Below are 18090 nucleotides of genomic sequence, written 5' to 3' on the forward strand. Positions count from 1 at the left end.
AGAATATATATTTAAAAATCTGCAGATGATGGGAATCAGAAATAAACCCCCCAAAATACTGGAAATACTTAACGGGTCAGGCATCATCTTGGAACAAGCAACGGTTAACCTTTCAAGTCAGGGACCTTCTTTAGATAACATGGGGAAGTTAGTCCCTGCTGTGTGTTTGTCGGCTCTTAAATGGTAGTAACTTTACATTTGTTGCATTTATCCATCTCGTTCGCAACAGGAAACTTGATCACTGCCTGATTGTGATTTTGTAGTTACTTATACTGAATCTCAACATTTTTGGGGGGCAAATGACTTCACGCACTTGTTGTCTTATGGTGTACAACTTTTCCGCGGGATCTTTATTCGAAGAAAGAGGTTTATTTTTTCATATTTTAATAGGCGACGGAATCTTTTCCACTTGCAAGATTTGATACAGAGACCAGTCATAACTTCTGGAAATGTATCCCACAAAATACATTGAGCTGGGGGTGGTCTTGTATATAAAAAGGAATGCACAGTTTCCAAATTGGAGCTGGCTTTAAGCTGTTCCTATTTCCATTTTGTCTTGCACTTGCCTTTGAGGGCCATTTAAAACCATGTCTTTTGGAATTTAGTTATTTCTGTGTCAAATCCTGCGTCCTCTTCCCAAAGTCTACAACTTCCTCTCTCTGCATGTAACTAAAAGAGTGATAGTCTATTACGCATGTGAAATAGTTGTCTGGAAGTGGGCAAATTTGGGGGTTTGAGGGTGGAAGGTGCAGTGGGAGAAGCACACTGATGAAAGTTTACTAGCCAGAAAAAATACTCCGTTTCTCTCTCCACGGATGTTGCCCAAAGTTAATATTGCCAACATTTTCAGTTTCTTTTTTTAGATTTTTGGCATCTGCAGATTTTTGTTTCATAATAATCTGACAGGAAGTGTGGTGTTCCCAATAATTTCCACACCCTGAGTCTAAAGCAACAAGGATGGTGGTAAGCTGTGACCGTTGAAACCTCAACGTGAACGAGGACTTAGAGACTTGGGCTGCTCCAGTATATTAATACACCGTAGATCTGAATGTGTAATGGTGGGTTTGTGGAATGATGTGGGGGCTGATCTTCTGCAAAATCCAGATGGGATTTGCTGGCAGACAAGCTTGTCACTGAGTCTTTCCAGGAGCAAGCTTCCACTCGGAATAGCACAAGGCCTGAAACTGCTGCAGTAGTTGGCTCCAGTGCTGTTATGTACGTGTAACTACACAAATCCCAACATTACAATCCACATGGCTCCATTATCCCTTTCCAGTAGCTGTGCAATTTATTCTCTATCATGTAGCCATTGAACCCCTTTCATTTTGACAATTTTCCTTCCCAAAAAGTATATTACAACATGCCGGCACAGTTTATGATGTTGGAGGAAACAATGATCAGGATCAAATCTAGGCCTCTGCAGCTGAGCTGGCAACATTACTGTGCCACCTTCTCGGGCTGGAAAATCTGCATGCTGAACCTGTGCCCACTACAACAAATAGGACATTTCAGCTACTTGGAAGGAGATAGTTATTTAATAAAGTTTAATTATTTTTAATTTTTTGTTTAAAGTCTCTACTTTAAAATTTTGAATTTTACTGTTTTAATGTTTGCTTCTAACAGGTCTCAGGTGATTTTGAATGTTTGTGAATATCAAAAGCATTGCAAACATTCAATAATAGTGGCGGCTCTAACAGCTGACGAGCCTGGGGACAGGGCTTCATCAGCTGGCGAAGCCCTTGAGTCAGCTGAGCAGCGGACTTGCATTAGATAAAGCCCTGCATTGCCTAAGACCTGGAAAGTTGGTGGAAACTGGAGTCCTTGCAAAACATTGTGCTTCAAGTCACGCTACCACACCACTTGCAGGGGCAGAGGCCAACAATCTTGGGGCAGTGCAAAATTTGCCCCGTGACATTTAATATTCGGGTATAGGTTGGGTTGTAGGCTACCCAGGTAGAATATGAAGTGATGTTCATCCAGTTTGTATTTGGCCTCACCCTGGCAGTGGAGGAGGTTAAGGACAGACAAGTCGTTTTGGGAATGGAAAGGGGAATTAAATTGGCTGGTAACCGGGAAATTCAGATGGACACAGCAGACAGAGAGCACGTGCTCAGCAAAGTGGTCGTCTTGTCTGCGTTTGGTCTCACCGACGAAGAGGAGGCCGCACCAAGAGCACTGCAGGCAGTGGACAGAGTTGGACGAGGTGCAGGTGAATCCCTGTGTCGCCTGGAAGGGCTGTTCAGGTCTCTGGATGGGGATGAGGGGTGAGATGTTTTACATTTAGGGATCTATTTTATACCACCTGTGGTTGCAGGGTAAAGTGCTTGGGGAACCAGGGAGACTGGTCCCTGCTGAAAGCAGAAAGGGATGGGGAGGGAAAGATGTGAGTGGTGGTGGGATCATGTTGTAGCTGGTGGAATTGTTGAAGAATGATGTGCTGGATACAGTGGCTGATGGGGTGACCATCAAAAACTAAGGACACTGTTCTGTTTGGGACGAGGTGGGGTGAGAGTGTAAGTGTGACGTATAGAAGAGATGGGGGTGAGGGCTTAGTGAAACACAGTGGGAGGGAAGCCGTGTTTCCTGAAAAGGAAGACATTTCAAATGTCCTGCTGCAGAAAGCCTCATCTCAAGAGCAGATCTGGTGGGGATGGGAAAACTGAAAGGGATGGTGTCCTGGTCAGAGGAGGTGTAGTCCTGGCAGATCTAGTACCTTTACACTTCCATCCTCTGTCAGCCTTTTTGTCAACCTTGGCCCTCTTGCTACCTCCACCTTTCCCTCCCCCACCAGGCTGTTATCTACCACTCAACCCACCGTCAAACGTATCCTTATCACCCTTATCAGACTTTAACTATCGAAACAAGGAACTGGAGACGCTGGTTTACCTAGGAAAGACACAAAATGCTGCAGTAACCCTGCCTGACCCACTGAGTTACTTCAGCATTTTATGTCTTTCTACCTTGCTCGCTAATTCCCCCCTCCCACCACTTCTCCATCTACGTCTTTAAACTGGCTACTTCCCCTCTAGATAGACACAAAAAGCTAGAGTAACTCAGCAGATCAAGCAGCATCTCTGAAGAAAAGGAAGGCGACGTTTCGGGTGGAGAACCGTCTTCAGGCTTTGTCTTTCAGTGGAGTTGAAGGGTCTTGACACAAAACATCAACTGTCCATTTTTCTTCACAGATCTTGTCTGATCTGCTGAGAGCTGCCAGCTGCCCTCTCTTTTTGCTACATATTCCAGCATCTGCGGTCTCTTGTGCTTCCAGGGGAGAATTGTCATCATTTAACTTGTCTCTACAGAAAACAAACCATCTTCCCATCGTGTATCGCACTGACAATCACTCGAGATGATGGGTCCTTTGATGAATGAAGAAAATCTAAATCCTCTCACTGTGGTGTCAAATACTAACCTACTGGGATTACAATCACAACTTTTCTTTTCCTGCTGCCTTACGACTTCATAGAATAAGAGTGTAATGGCAGTTTCTATACCATCTCGAAATCCCACTTCAATAGCCATTACTTCTCGGGGATGAAATGTAGTTATAGCTTACGCACACGTCGCACCCTGATGTGACAAAACGGATCTTCCAAACTTCTTTTCTTCATTCATTGGTTTTATTAAAATAGCACAAATCATTGAGTAATTCATCAGTTTCCGTACTTTGTCAACTGTTTCTTCTTCAAACAATATCTAGAATTCTTGCAGTTATTACCTTATGGTTCTTACAAATATAACCGGTGCGAGCGCATGATAAAGAACTGTATGCTCACCATCCTCCGAGTCCAAACTGACCCACAACCTCTGTAAACACGCTAGCCTCCTCCCATCTAGACACTCCCCATTACGCATTAAGTCACACCCACAAGCAGGCACAAAAGACATAAACTAGAAATATTAAAACATAGCCATAACACAATGACAATAACTGAATTAAGCATAAATAGCTCCTACAAAGAGTGTTACAGCATTGAAATATGTCATTGGCTTAATTTTTCCACACAGACCATTTAATTGTTTTCTTTGCTTCTACACATTCTCTTTCAACACCACCATTTAAAAATACCTGGATGCAGGTACAATTATCTAGAATTGGAGGCAACATGGGGAAAAAAAGTGTTTAAGGTTTGGGACGGACTGCCCACTAGTGAGTGGACAAAGTTTCAGTAAAAACCTACATATGTAAATTGCAAAGGACCTTAAGGAGAGGGAAATAATAGGTTGTCTTCAACTGAATTGCTCTTTGAGAGGAAAAAAAGACACAAAGTGTTAGAGTAACTCGGCGGGTCAGGCAGTATCCCTGGTGAACATGGGCAGATGACATTACAGTCCATGTTATCCAGGGATGCTGCCTGACCCGCTGAGTTACTCCCACATTTTGTGTCTTTTTTGTAAACCAGCATCTGCAGTTTTTTGTTGCTACATTTTGACTGCTCTTTGCGAAAGCTGGCACAGACTTTGTGTTTGATGTCTTTGAGTTTATAATATTCTGTGGGCATTGATCTTGTTTTTTCATGTTTTATTGATCAGACCCTGCAGATTGACTGCTGGATTTGCTTGTGTAATGGCAGTAATGCTAGAGGTAAACTGATGATGTAATAAATTGCTATAAAAATATCGACTTCTTTATTGGTTTCTCTAACGTCAAGTAACCCTTGCATCCCCTCTCCCACCCTAGTCGTCGTACGGGTTTCACCGTCGTTCTGTTGAGTTTCATTATCTGTATAACTCGTTTTCAGCGACCCCAAGCCAACAATGGACCATTGTGGGCTCCAACTTACCTTAACCATCGTTACTTTTTTGCATAACTTTTATTCATTTGTCCCATATCTCTCTAAATCGCCGTCTATATCTCTCGTTTCCCTTTCCCCTGACTCTCGGTCTGAAGAAGGGCTACACCTGAAACGTCACATATTCCTTTTCACCAGAGATGCTGCCTGACCCACTGCGTTACTCCAGTATTTTGTGTCTGTCCTGGGTTTTCAACATTGTTGGATCTTGGATAGTAGATTAATGAAGTTTTACCGTATTTTCTTTTTGTTTCTTATGTACTTTGCTTCAAAAGCTTGTTCAACAGTGTACCAGAAAACATTGTTTATATCAACCTCTCTTTGCATTTGCTTTTGTTTGATCCTAAAGGACTGATTTAATAAAGTGGTTGGCCGCGAGGATTTAGCTTGCACACGATACCAGATGGCTGCACCTGAGATGAATGATTCAAACTGCTATCCTCTAACTGGTGTAGGATGGACCTCCAGCCCAAACACCTGTCCAAAGGAATATCAACTGGTACGTCGGCCTCTTGACATTAATCCTGGGTTCATATTTCTCCCGGCACTTGGTGTATTAGCCTTTGAGAAGAGTGGGATAAGTTAGGAAATTATAGAATAGTTTTCACTTTGTTTCATTATTATATGATCATATGAGCATGATGGATTTTTTTTTTTGCTAAGGCCAGGTTGTTTAGTTTAGAGATACAGTGTTGAAACGGGCGTTTCGGCCCAACGTGTTCACTCCCACCAGCGATCACCCTTGCACCAGTTCGGTCCTACACACCAGGGGAAATTTACAGAAGCCAATTAGATTTTTAGATTTAGAGATACAGCGCGGAAACAGGCCCTTCGGCCCACCGAGTTCGCGCCGCCCAGCGATCCCCCCACACTACCACTATCCTACACACACTAGGGACAATTGTTACATTTACCCAGTCAATTAACCTACAAACCTGTACGTCTTTGGAGTGTGGGAGGAAACCAAAGATCTCGGAGAAAACCCACGCAGGTCACGGGGAGAACGTACAAACTCGTACAGACAGCACCCGTAGTCAGGATCGAACCTGAGTCTCCGGCGCTGCATTCGCTGTAAGGCAGCAACTCTACCGCTGCGCCACCGTGCCACCTACAATTAACCTGCACGTCTTTAGAGTGAGGGGGGAAACCGGAGCACCCGGGGAAAACCCACGCGGTCACAGGGAGAATGTACAAACACCACCTGTTGCCAGGATCGACCCGAGTCTCTATAACTGAAAAGCAGCAACTCTGCCGCTGCGCCAGTGTGCCGCCCCTGCTCTTGAGAAAGTGTTGATGGTGGATCTTCCGGACCTAATGCAGTCCATGTGGTGAAGGCATTGCAACGGAGTTGTTCAGTAGAGATTTCCAAGAATTTAATCCAGTACCATTGAAGGAATAATTATGTCACATCTAAGTCAGTATTCCTAAGTCTTCTATGTGGCAATAGATTTGGAAGCTGCCGTAAGAGAAGCCTTGGTGGTTTGAATGAATGACCAAGTCGCAGTGAAATTCTTTGCTTGCATACCTAAAGTATGCAAATAGTCACCACATAAAGGACACTGACAAAATGACAAGGTATCCTGTGCCTGGTCAGATTTTTTCAGCACATTCAATGGATGATACCCAGTGAAGATGCAGCAGGGAGGGGATCGCTATTTAAGTCAGTGGATGGGGTATTGATCAAGATGATCACTCAATTTTGAGGATAAGTACATGGTATATTTGGACAGGTGCATGGATAGGAAAGGTTTAGAAGAATATAGGCCAAATGCGGCAGGTGTAGATGGGGCATCTTGGTCAGCATGGGCAAGTTGGGCTGAAGGGCCTGTTTCCATGCTGTATGCCTCCATAACTGAGGAAAGTGTGTGGAGCAAGAAGGTAAACTATGTAGAAGTGGAAGATGTGCATCAGCTTCCCACTAAATACGTTGCTTCTATCTTTACAAAGGCCAGCTTTGGCATCATCCTTGATGAGAGAGAGTGAAATACTGGTTAGCATAAACAAGAACATAAATAAATTGAGAATTATTTACCATTAATCCAATGATTTGTATTTCTTTCTAGATCACTACGACTACAGATGGATCCTCTGCAAACTTTGCCAAAGGCTTTGGTCAGAAATCGGGCTCTTACCTGTGTGTCAGCTCTTTGCTGATTAAAGAGGTAGGTCGTCATCTTTTTCCCTCTGCCTCCACTTCACCTCACACACCCCCCCCCATCACTGATGGCATGCCCATGTTATGTTAAATTTAAATTTGTTTTGGGCACAAGGAATCTGTGGCGCAGTAGTAGAGTTGCTGCCTTAGAGACCTAGGTTCAATCTTGACTGTGGGTACTGTCTGTCCGGAGTTTGTACGTTCTCCCTATGACTTGCGTAGGTTTTCACCGGGTGCTTTGGTTCCCTCCCACACTCCAAAGATGTACAGGTTTGTAGACTAATTGGTTTGGTAAAATTGTAAATTGTCCCTGGTGTTAGGATAGTGTTAGCGTGCGGGGATCTCTGGTTGGCCAGGACTCAATGGACCAGAGGGCCTGTTTTCGTGCTGTATCTGTAAACTAAATTAATACAAAATGAGTATTCTCTTTGATTGCAGCCTTATTTTCTTATGTTGTGGGACGAGTGACTGCATTGCAACTGTGAATTAAGGGTCTAGACCTTTCTGGGAAATTTCAGTTGTTCCACTCCAAATTGCTAGCAGTTTTCTTGTTTGACTGTTAGAATGATCAAGATCCAGCTCCTACCTCCCATCCCAATTTTATTTGCATCCTGTGGAAGTTTCGAACTTGCGAACAAATTTGTAATGCGTAATATCTTCCGCTGAACTCTATATGGGCTCCACCAGCAGAGCATGCACCTGCTGAGATTGAACAGTCCACATTGGTTCATGCAAAGAATTGATAAAGCATTATACAATGGGTATGTTTACAGGGTCAACAACTTAACTGAAACACAGCTTCTGGGGCTTATTGACAAAAGATGTATAGGAAAGGGAAATTAAAAGGAATTTGATTAAAAGCATCACACAGTAAATATTTTATGTTTAAAATTAAAACCAGTGTTTTGAAGTTTCTGAATTTATTAACCAGAGGGCCTTTGAATATAAGCAGTCCACCAGCTGGGCCTGGCTTTATGGTTGTGTTGTTGTCATCTAACATTTTGTGTGTGGGTCAGGCCTGGTCCTGGGCATCCAATGTGATGGTTTGGATATTTAGTTTAGTTTAATTTAGATTTACTGTACGGAAACAGGCTCTTCGGCCCACCAAGTCTGAGCTGACCAGCAATCTCCATACACTAACACTATCCTATACTCACACTATGGACAATTTACATTTATACAAAGCCATTTGGCCTACAAACCTGTACGTCTTTGGAGGAAACCGGAGCTTCCCGGAGAAAACCCACGTAGGTCACAGGAAGAGCGTACAAACTCCGTACAGACAGCGCCCGTAGTCAGGATCGAAGCCGAGTCTCTGGTGCTGCAAGGCAGCAACTCTATCGCTGCGCCACCAGATCGCCCTCATTAATGTTATTGTTGGGTGCTTTACAGAAGACAACTTACTATATACTTCCAGTGCCAACTCTAAGTGCATCAGATCTCTAGTTTTGTGCAAGGACATTGCAAGACAAGACATCCAAATGGTGCTTTTAATGTAATGGAAGAGTGGCATGAATTCGCACTTTTCGTGGATGAATGTGATGATTTCAGTTAAAATCAATGAAGTCTCAATGGTCTATTTGATTCTACTGAGCTGGACTCTGCTGAGCTGAACACTATCAGTTCCAGTGGGTGATGATGAGATCTAAATGAAACTTGAGATGCTTGGGGTGCTGATAAATCACCAGATTTTGAAATACTGTTTGTACAGGTCTTTGAGAGAAAATAATGATTTGATGCTCTGCTTTATTGTCAGAATCCTCATGGGGATGTTGTGGCAGATATCCTATTACTTCCCGATAAATGCCCTTTACGTTCAGGATATTCATTTGTTGACGAATTCATAGATTCAAGTGAGTATTTTTGGCAGCAGTTATAAGGATGTTATAGTGCAGAACAGTCAGAAATCTCAAACCATGAATGAAATGTTTGAAGTCGCTAGTTATTTTAACATATTGTGTCTTGCACTTAAAGCTGTTGGTAGACGTCTGCAGACTTTCCTGGTATCTGGGATGATGGATATTAAAAGCTGAGCACATCTCATTAAATTTTTTAATAATAAAAAATGAAAATGCTTGTATGTATTAACTTTCATATGGACCTGACTCAACTAATTTCTTAACGATTTAATAAATTGCCTTCAGCTCTAAGTATCAGTGACTTTATTAAATGCTTCTTGAAAGTCCATATAAATAATGTGCATAAATATGTTCCCATATGTTAAACATTTGTGTGGTTTTGCAATTATAATTTTTTTTAAACTAAGATTGTTTGGTGTCCCATATATTGTCTTGAAGAGTGCTCTGTGTTATCCACTAGCATGGAAGTGCTCAAACTATACACCGTTATGACCTGATGAGCCAAAACATTATGACCACCTGCCTAATATGCTGTTGGTCCTCCGTGTGCAGCCCCATACGCAGCAGGGTGCGATGCACTGTGTATTGAGACACATTCCTCCCGTGACCACCATTAAAATTTTCTGTGACTTGTGTCTGTCGGTTCGAACCAGACGGGATAGCCTTCATTGCCCTCGCGCATCGATGAGCCTTGGGCGCCCAACACCCTGTCTGTCGCCGGTTTGTGGTTTGTCCCTCCTCGGACCACTGTCGGTAGGTACTCACCACTGCTGACCGGGAGCACCCCACAAGCCTTGCCGTTTCAGAGATGCTCTGACCCAGTCGTCTGGCCATAACAATTTGGTCCTTGTCAAAGTTGCTCAGGTCTTTACTCCTGCCCATTTCTCCTGCATCCAACACATCAACTTCAAGAACTGACTGTTCACTTGCTGCCTAATATATCCCACCCCTTGACAGGTGCCATTGTAACAAGATAATCAATGTTATTCACTTCGCCTGTCAGTGGTCATAATGTTTTGGCTGATGTCTCAGTGCATCACTCAGTTATTTTACCTTGATGCTTCCATCTCCTTGTTTCTTGTGTGCCACGATTCTTGATCCTTTATCTCTGGATCCTTTATCTCTGGACTATCTTGGCAACCTTATGCTGCTCTCAAATACAATTACAATAAATGCCAAATGATCCCATTGTTTTAATTTAGAATTGATGAGGCAAATGGATCAAACTAGCTGATCCAGATTCAGGAATCAGTAAGTCTCTGGTTTATTTTCCATGAGCTGTATTGTTGGTACTCGTGGACTGTGTCCTTGGCTCAGACACTGTTGCGCTTTGTTCCAAAGATGATATATAGTGAATATTTAATTATCTATCTATCCTACCTCAGTGCTTACAGTTCAAATGACATGGTAATAATTTGATCTTCTGTTCCATCTTCCCTAAACAAGTGTAACATTTGCCACAATTACCACCATTTGTCACACTAGCCAGTAGCCATTTTTTATACAAATCAAGGAACCACCTCACAACTAAAATCAGGTTAGCTCATTAATTCTGATTTGCCAGAAAATGTCTACTCATTGGTACTAGTCACAGAGAAATCATGGACACTTGTTTTGGTTCACCAGGCACATCCAGGCCTTTGGAAGAGAGTCTAATTCTTCAAGGGACACCCATGTATTCCTTGTTGCTTTTATATAAATCAAATACACATACTTTTATATAGTGTAAGAAAATAACTGCAGATGCTGGTACAAATCGAAGGTATTTATTCACAAAATGCTGGAGTAACTCAACAGGTCAGGCAGCATCTCAGGAGAGAAGGAATGGGTGACGTTTCGGGTCGAGACCCTTCTTCAGACTGATGTCGGGGGGCGGGACAAAGGGAGGATATAGGTGGAGATACGAAGACAGTGGGAGATCTGGGAAGGGGGAGGGGAAGAGAGGGACAGAGGAACTATCTAAAGTTGGAGAAGTCAATGTTCATACCACTGGGCTGCAAGCTGCCCAGGCGAAATATGAGGTGCTGTTCCTCCAATTTCCGGTGGGCCTCACTATGGCACTGGAGAAGGCTCATGACAGAAAGGTCAGACTGGGAATTGGAGGGGGAGTTGAAGTGCTCAGCCACCGGGAGATCAGATTGGTTAATGCGGCCTGAGCGCAGGTGTTGAGCGAAGCGATCGCTGAGCTGATGTAAATTCACCAAACGCAAGATCAAACCACTTGGGTGATCCTTTGACTTGTTCCTCCCTTCCCCAATATTCAAAAGGTGAAGAACTTCAATGTAAAGTGCAGTCAGAAGCTATGCAATCTCTTGAGACGACCATTTCAACTGCTGCTTAGTATACATGCAGTGATTGAATTATGACTGGGTTCTTCATGAATCTACCCGAGCAGGTTTCTAGTTTAAGTCATCAGTGGTACAGTATTTGGATGAGCAGCCGCAAACCAGCATATTCTCCACATTTCCACTTAACAAAAATCTTCCCTTCTCCCCCCCCCCCCCCCCCCCCCAGCATTCTCTCCTCTCAGTTTTTTAGTAACTGTTCTCTCCTTTTTCCCCAGAGGTTATAGTGTCTAAAAAGAAACGTCTATGCATTAGGAGAATCCCATTTAAAGAGGCAGACACGGCTATTTTTGATGTTAAGCTGACTGGGAAAAGCAAGCAGATTGTGCCTTCATACACATGCATAGGGTAAGTAATGTACTCAGAATTTTTGCCCGAATGCACAATTGCAAGAAACTAAAGATGTTACCCATCAAGTGTAATATTGGCACAATCGAAGGTATCACAAAATGCTGGAGTAACTCAGCAGGTCAGGCAGCATCTAGGAGAGAGGGAATGGGTGACGTTTCGGAGAGAGGGAATGGGTGACGTTTCGGATCGAGACCCTTCTTCAGACTGATGTCATGGGGGTGGGACAAAGAAAGGATATAGGTGGAGACAGGAAACGTCTCGACCCGAAACGTCACCCATTCCCTCTCTCCTAGATGCCGCCTGACCTGCTGAGTTACTCATGCATTTTGTGATACCTTCAATTTGTACCAGCATCTGCAGTTATTTTCCTACACAACTTGGCACAATTGAAGTAGATTTTCATACCACTATATAGAGGACATTTGTGCTATACTTATTATCTCCTTACTTATTATCTTTGGGGCCAATTGAAAATCAGAAAGCTGGGATAATATACATGTCTTTTCAGTTTCATTGAGTAGAGATAAGGCTTTTCTCGACAGCTCAATGCGTTTTCCTCTAAATGTGAACCTTGTGTGAATTATTGTTTTAAACTGCATTCTTTGTCTGATTTGCATTTCACATCAGGAAGTAAATTTAAACAAATGCTGGGACTAGTTTCCTGTTAATCATTGACTGCCAGGATTAGTTGCATACTTGGTTTAAAGAGATCTTTATTTTTATATAGAAAAATAGGTGCAGGATTAGGCTATTTGGGCCTTCGAGACAGCACCGCCATTCAATATGATCATGGCTGATCATCTAAAATCAGTACCCCATTCCTGCTTTTTCCCCATATCCCTTGATTCCTTTAGCCCTAAGAGTTAAATCTAACTCTCTCTTGAAAACATCCAGTGAATTGGCCTCCACTAACTTCTATGGAGAGAATTCCACAGATTCACAACTCTCTGGGTGAACAGGTTTTTCCTCATCTTAGTCCTAAATGGCCTACCCCTTATTCTTCAACTGTGACCCTGGTTCTGGACTCCTCCAACATCAGGAACATTTTTCCTGCATCTAGCCTGTCCAATTGTATATGTTTCTTTAAGATCCCCTCTCATCCTTCTAAATTCCAATGAATACAAGCCCAGTCGACCCATTCTTTCATCTTGTGTCATTTTTATGTCCTCAGCAGAGACCTCACCTTTATTCCCCTCCGCCCCCACTTCAAGTTCCAGGTCCGGAAAAAAATGGTCCACTCAGTCTGCCTTAACCTACCTGATCTCCCAGAACTCAGCACTTTAACTTCCCCTCCCATTTCCATTCTGACCTTTCTGTCCTGGGCCTTCTCCATTGTCAGAGCGAGGCCCAGCACAAATTGGAGGAACAGCATCTCATATTTCACCTGGGCAGCTTACACCAGGGGTATGAACATTGACTTCTCTAACTTCAAATAACCCTTGCTTTCCCTCTCTCTCCATCCCCTCCCCCTTCCCAGTTCTCCCACCAGTCTTACTGTGCCTGACTACATTCTATCTCTGTCCCGCCCACTCCCTGACATCCGTCTGAAGAAGGGTCACCCATTCCTTCTCTCCAGAGATGCTGCCTGTCCTGCTGAGTTACTCCAGCACTCTGTGTCATTTTTATATCATCCTTTATCTCGTTGTGTATTTATCATGTACATGTCTCTGCCGATATTGGGTATCCATAAAGTAATACAATGTGGAAACAGGCCCTTGGGCCCAACTAGTCTCACCAGCATGCGTTTGGTCCATATCCCTCCCAAACTGCCCTATCCACGTACCTATCTAACTGTTTCTAAAACATTGGGATAGTCCCAGCCTCAACTACCTCCTCTGGCAGCTTGTTCCATACACCCACCATCCTTTGTGTGGAAAAAGATACCCCTCAGATTCCTATTAAATCTTTTCCCTTTACCCATGTCCTCTGGTCCTTGATTCACCTACTTTGGACGAGACTCTGCATCTACCCGATTTATTCCTGTCGTGATTTTATACACCTTATCTGCATTCTTAAAATCTGTATATTGGTGTCTGTATATTTTGCCTCTTTAGTGTGTTTACTTGTGCATGTGGGAAGAATTTCTATGTCCATTGTGTGCGTGTGCGTCTCGATGTATTAGTTGGTGTTGTTTTTATTTTACAGAGAGCTTAGCGGTTTTGTCATATGGTGTAGAAAAGGAGGAGTCACCAAACCAAAACCACTGCCCAAGCCAAGAAGCATGAGTAAAGATATGAAAAGCCTATCACTAGAGAATGAGAATATAAAGTCTTTTCAAAGGTATATGCATTTCACAGAGAATTAGCTATTGTTTATCATTGAACTATTATCCCAATTGACAGAAGTTAAAATTGGAACAATTGTTCTTTCTAATCCCTCAGACTGTTACAAAAAAAACCTCCCCTTTTTTTTTTGTTGCATTATATAGTTTTTATGTAATTAAAGTTTCTCTTGCAATTGGACAGATTGAAGCCCAGCACTGCAGTGGGACAGGACTAAGCTGAGATGACTGATCAATGAAAATATCCAGGTTGGGCATTTGAAAGCTATATTTAAAAGCTTTTTAATTTGTTGCAGCAAAAGTCAAGAGGATGATGCACATATCATCCGTCTAACCAAGAGGCGATCAAACATGGACGCCAAAGATGCGGTGTACGGCTCGGAGAATATTTATGGAATCTCAGGTAAGGGTGGACAAAAATGCTATTTTCCACATGCTTGTGATTCTCGAAAATGAGAGAAAGTCACTGACAAAATCACAAAGGGAGAGAGAAATGGGAGCCTGTTGATGATTATTTTGTCTCTATTTGGGTGTAAAATCAAGCTGTTGGCAATAGTTATCCCGAACCCAAGAGCTAGTTGGACCCATTGCACGTAACGGCAGCAAATTAACATGCAGTTCCTTGTTGATGTAAATATTATGAGGTGAGACTGCCTTTGAAAACATTTAGTTTCAGTAGTGCTCATTCTTGGATCATATTTTGATCCAACTTCAAAAAGAAACTCGTTTCGGAGACATTAAAATTGTACTTGACTGCACTTGGCAATAATATTCCAAATTCTTCATTTTTTTTAAATGTACATGGATAGCTTTTTCTTATTTACTTAGCTTATTGCTTGCCCTGCACTCCCAGGATCTGAGTTCAAATCCAACATGGCAGTAAAATTCTCTGAAATTAAATTCATTTTGTCAACCGCTCCTTCACAGACAACTACTTTGGAAATTGAGGAGTAAATCTACCGAGTAAAACATACATTGCGTCACCAGTGTTGGCAAAATTGGGGTCATGCTTGTTGGCTCTCTATGCTTACCTACCACAAACGGGAAAAGAACTTGTAATTGTATTTTTATCCTCATAGCAATTCTTTACTTCCCAGCATTGAACTGTGGCCATTCCTAAATTGTGCAAATATCTGTATTAAGTTATCTATATACTAAAACTCTCGTTTGTTATCTTGTTTGTGACTGAACTTCAGCCAAAACAGTACACAATAGCGTGACAATTTTAGGCCCACCTCACTCACCATTGTCACTTTAGTGATAATGCAAGTAGTTTCATTGAAATCGGTGTTATATTTTTTAAGTTATTCACATTTTAAAGTTTAAAAGGAGGGGAGGGAGGAGGGAAGGGGGGAGTAGGGGAGATGGGAGGGGGGGTTGAGGAGGGGGGGGGGACAGGGTGCTGCACCAATGCAGGAGAGCTTTGGGCCCAACGGGTCCACTTTGTCTAGTTTATTTTACAAACGACAACATAAATAGAAGTATTAGTAGGCATTATGGTCTCTGGATCCGGTTCTGAAATCTGTGCCTCAAGTCCATTTTACTGCCCAATTCTATATGACTGACTTAACTTTTCAAGCACCTCATATTTCACTTGGGTAGCATACACCCCAGCGGTATGAACATTGACTTCTCTAACTTCAAGTAGCCCTTGCTTTCCCTCTCTCTCCAACCCTCCCCCTCCCCAGTTCTCCGACCAGTCTTACTGTCTCCGACTACATTTTATCTCCTTCCACTCCCCTGACATCAGTCTGAAGAAGGGTCTCGACCCAAAATGTCACCCGTTCCATCTCTCCAGAGATGCTGCCTGTCCCGCTGAGTTACTCCAGCATTTTGTTTCTATCTTCAATTTAAACCAGCATCTGCAGTTTTTTCCTAACTATTCAAGATCTATTTCAGTGACCCAACATGTCGGTGTGGGATAGAATTCCAAATATAAACCATTTTCTATCTTAATAAATTTCTTATCTCAGTACTAAATAGTTGAATGGTTGACAGTGCCAGAAGAGTTATGGAATATGATTTTGTTCTGATAAACATTGAGAAGCACAACCTTTGGTTACAAATATGATATATATTTTCCAAAGTTATTACTTCGATTTTTTAAAATTAATTCCACTCATCTTTATTCTCTTCTCTTCCCTCATGGGAGTGGTTGTTCCAGATCTTTGGCTTCCAAACAAATGACCTGCTCGGTAGCCAATAGTTAATTTTCACATGCAGGTTCAGGAAAGTTACTTGACTGCAGTCCCTTGCAATAGCCAAATTCAATCCTCAACATGCATGGATTTTTAAAAAAGTGGGTGTCAGTGATTAGCAATTTGGAGCAGGAATCAAGTTCAAAGGTGTTTGCCAATTGCAAGTGCTTTGGATAAATCAAGCCCAAATATGTATTTCATTGGATCCAGGGTGAGCAGTTGAGGGTGAACATGTCCAAGGTTCAAAATTGGATTAGTGGCAGGCAGTGATATGCTTTGTGAAAAGAGTGGAAGGTTGTTTTGCCGATTGGAGATCAGAAAACCAGCTTGTTACCACCGATATGAGGTGCAGTTTTGAAAAGTTTGTATAGCTGGGATATAAGAATACGAAGTGTTTTTAACTCACTGCAATTTTTTCTTTTTTTACAGCAATGGATGGTGTTCCTTTTGCTTTACACCCCAGATTTGAAAATACGATGAATGTAAGTTCAGCCTGTTGCACTTGCAGCTTGTGCTGCAGTGATTTCAAAATGTGCATTCCTCTAAAGATTTTTCTTTCAGCCAGCCTTTCATGCATGCTATTACCATCTGAAAATCTGTTTTTTGCAGGCTCGGAAATGAGTGAGTAATTGGCTATTTTGATATTTCTTCATTTAAAAAAAACAATTAAGATATACCTTTTAGAAGGATGAGAGGAGATCTCATCGAAACGTATAAGATTATTAAGGGGTTGGACACGTTAGAGGCAGGAAACATGTTCCCAATGTTGGGGGAGTCCAGAACCAGGGGCCACAGTTTAAGAATAAGAGATGAGGAAAAGAAATAATTCAGTCAGAGAGTTCTGAATCTGTGGAATTCTCTGCCTCAGAAGGCAGTGGAGGCCAATTCTCTGAATGCATTCAAGAGAGAGCTCGATAGAGCTCTTAAGGATAGCGGAGTCAGGGGGCATGGGGAGAAGGCAGGAACGGGGTACTGATTGAGAATGATCAGCCATGATCACATTGAATGGCAGTGCTGGCTCGAAGGGCCGAATGGCCTCCTCCTGCACCTATTGTATTCTGTAGTTGAAGGATTGTGGCGTGGTGATGGGGGGTCGGCCTAGCCCATGTTACTGAGTGAATCATTGTTCCTAATGCTGACCATTTTCTGGGGAGATGCAACTCGTCGCATGCTACTGATCTGTTTACAGATCCAAGAATACCTTCCATTATTTGTCTTTCATGGATGCCACCCCCACCACCATCTATTTAACCACTATCACAGTATGGTATTTCCATTGCAAAGGATGCTCACTGTTTGCATGTCCCTTCCTACCACTGACCATAATATAGATTCCCCTACAACTGGCTATTCACCATCATTACTACTCTCTAGAAATAACTAACTGACCCAAACTCCACCATCATATTTCGCTTGGGCAGCGTACATTCCAGTGGTATGAATATTGATTTCTCGAACTGCAAGTAACCCTTGCTTTCCCTTCCTCTCTGTCCTTCCCCCACCCTGGTTCTCCGACTAGTTTCACTGTCCTCTTGATTAATTATACTGTTTGTATGCCTCGTTGTCACCTTCCCCAAAGCCAACAATAAAACATTCTACCTTCGATTTGTGTCGCCCATTCCTTCTCTCCCGAGATGCTACCTGACCTGCTGGGTTACTCCAGCATTTTGTGAATAAATACCTTTGATTTGTACCAGCATCTGCAGTTATTTTCTTATATTATAAAACATTCTACGTTTCCTTGATTGTCGTCTGCTTTGATCTGTCATTTTCACACCTTATCTTTCCATAGCTCTAGTTTCCCTCTCCCCTGACTTTCAGTCTGAAGAAGGGCCTTGACCCGAAACATCACCCATTCCTTCTCTCCAGAGATACTGCCTGTCCCGCTGAATTACTCCAGCATTTTGTGTCTGTCCCCACCATCTGCTATTCACTATCAACAGGGACCCGGCCACCATAGCCTGCCGATGACCACTTTCATCCCTCTATCATTTTGCCAAATGTACCTGCCCATTTCTTATAAAGTGTCAAGGGACCTTTATCTGCTACTGACCACTGCTTATATTCTCTCCAATATGTTATTGAGGGCATGCAGCGTAGGTTTACTT

General features: G+C 42.6%; 1 protein-coding gene across 3 annotated transcripts in view; it reads left to right on the top strand.

Annotated features, from left to right (window-relative positions):
- mvb12a (multivesicular body subunit 12A) overlaps positions 1 to 18090 on the top strand; it is a 37244-nt gene that overhangs the window by 9949 nt on the left and 9205 nt on the right. For 2 of the 3 annotated variants that reach the window (XM_078429594.1, XM_078429595.1), the window contains exons 2-8: positions 5143 to 5292; positions 6857 to 6955; positions 8705 to 8801; positions 11371 to 11500; positions 13649 to 13783; positions 14081 to 14187; positions 16412 to 16464. In XM_078429594.1, coding sequence (XP_078285720.1) covers positions 5197 to 5292; positions 6857 to 6955; positions 8705 to 8801; positions 11371 to 11500; positions 13649 to 13783; positions 14081 to 14187; positions 16412 to 16464 — 717 coding nt within the window. In that variant the 5' untranslated portion in view covers positions 5143 to 5196. The remainder of the gene's footprint in view (positions 1 to 5142; positions 5293 to 6856; positions 6956 to 8704; positions 8802 to 11370; positions 11501 to 13648; positions 13784 to 14080; positions 14188 to 16411; positions 16465 to 18090) is intronic. The other variant, XM_078429596.1, reaches the window with a different exon arrangement.

This window comes from Rhinoraja longicauda, chromosome 37 (genome assembly GCF_053455715.1).
Source record: "Rhinoraja longicauda isolate Sanriku21f chromosome 37, sRhiLon1.1, whole genome shotgun sequence".
NCBI classification, from domain to species: Eukaryota; Metazoa; Chordata; class Chondrichthyes; order Rajiformes; family Arhynchobatidae; genus Rhinoraja; species Rhinoraja longicauda.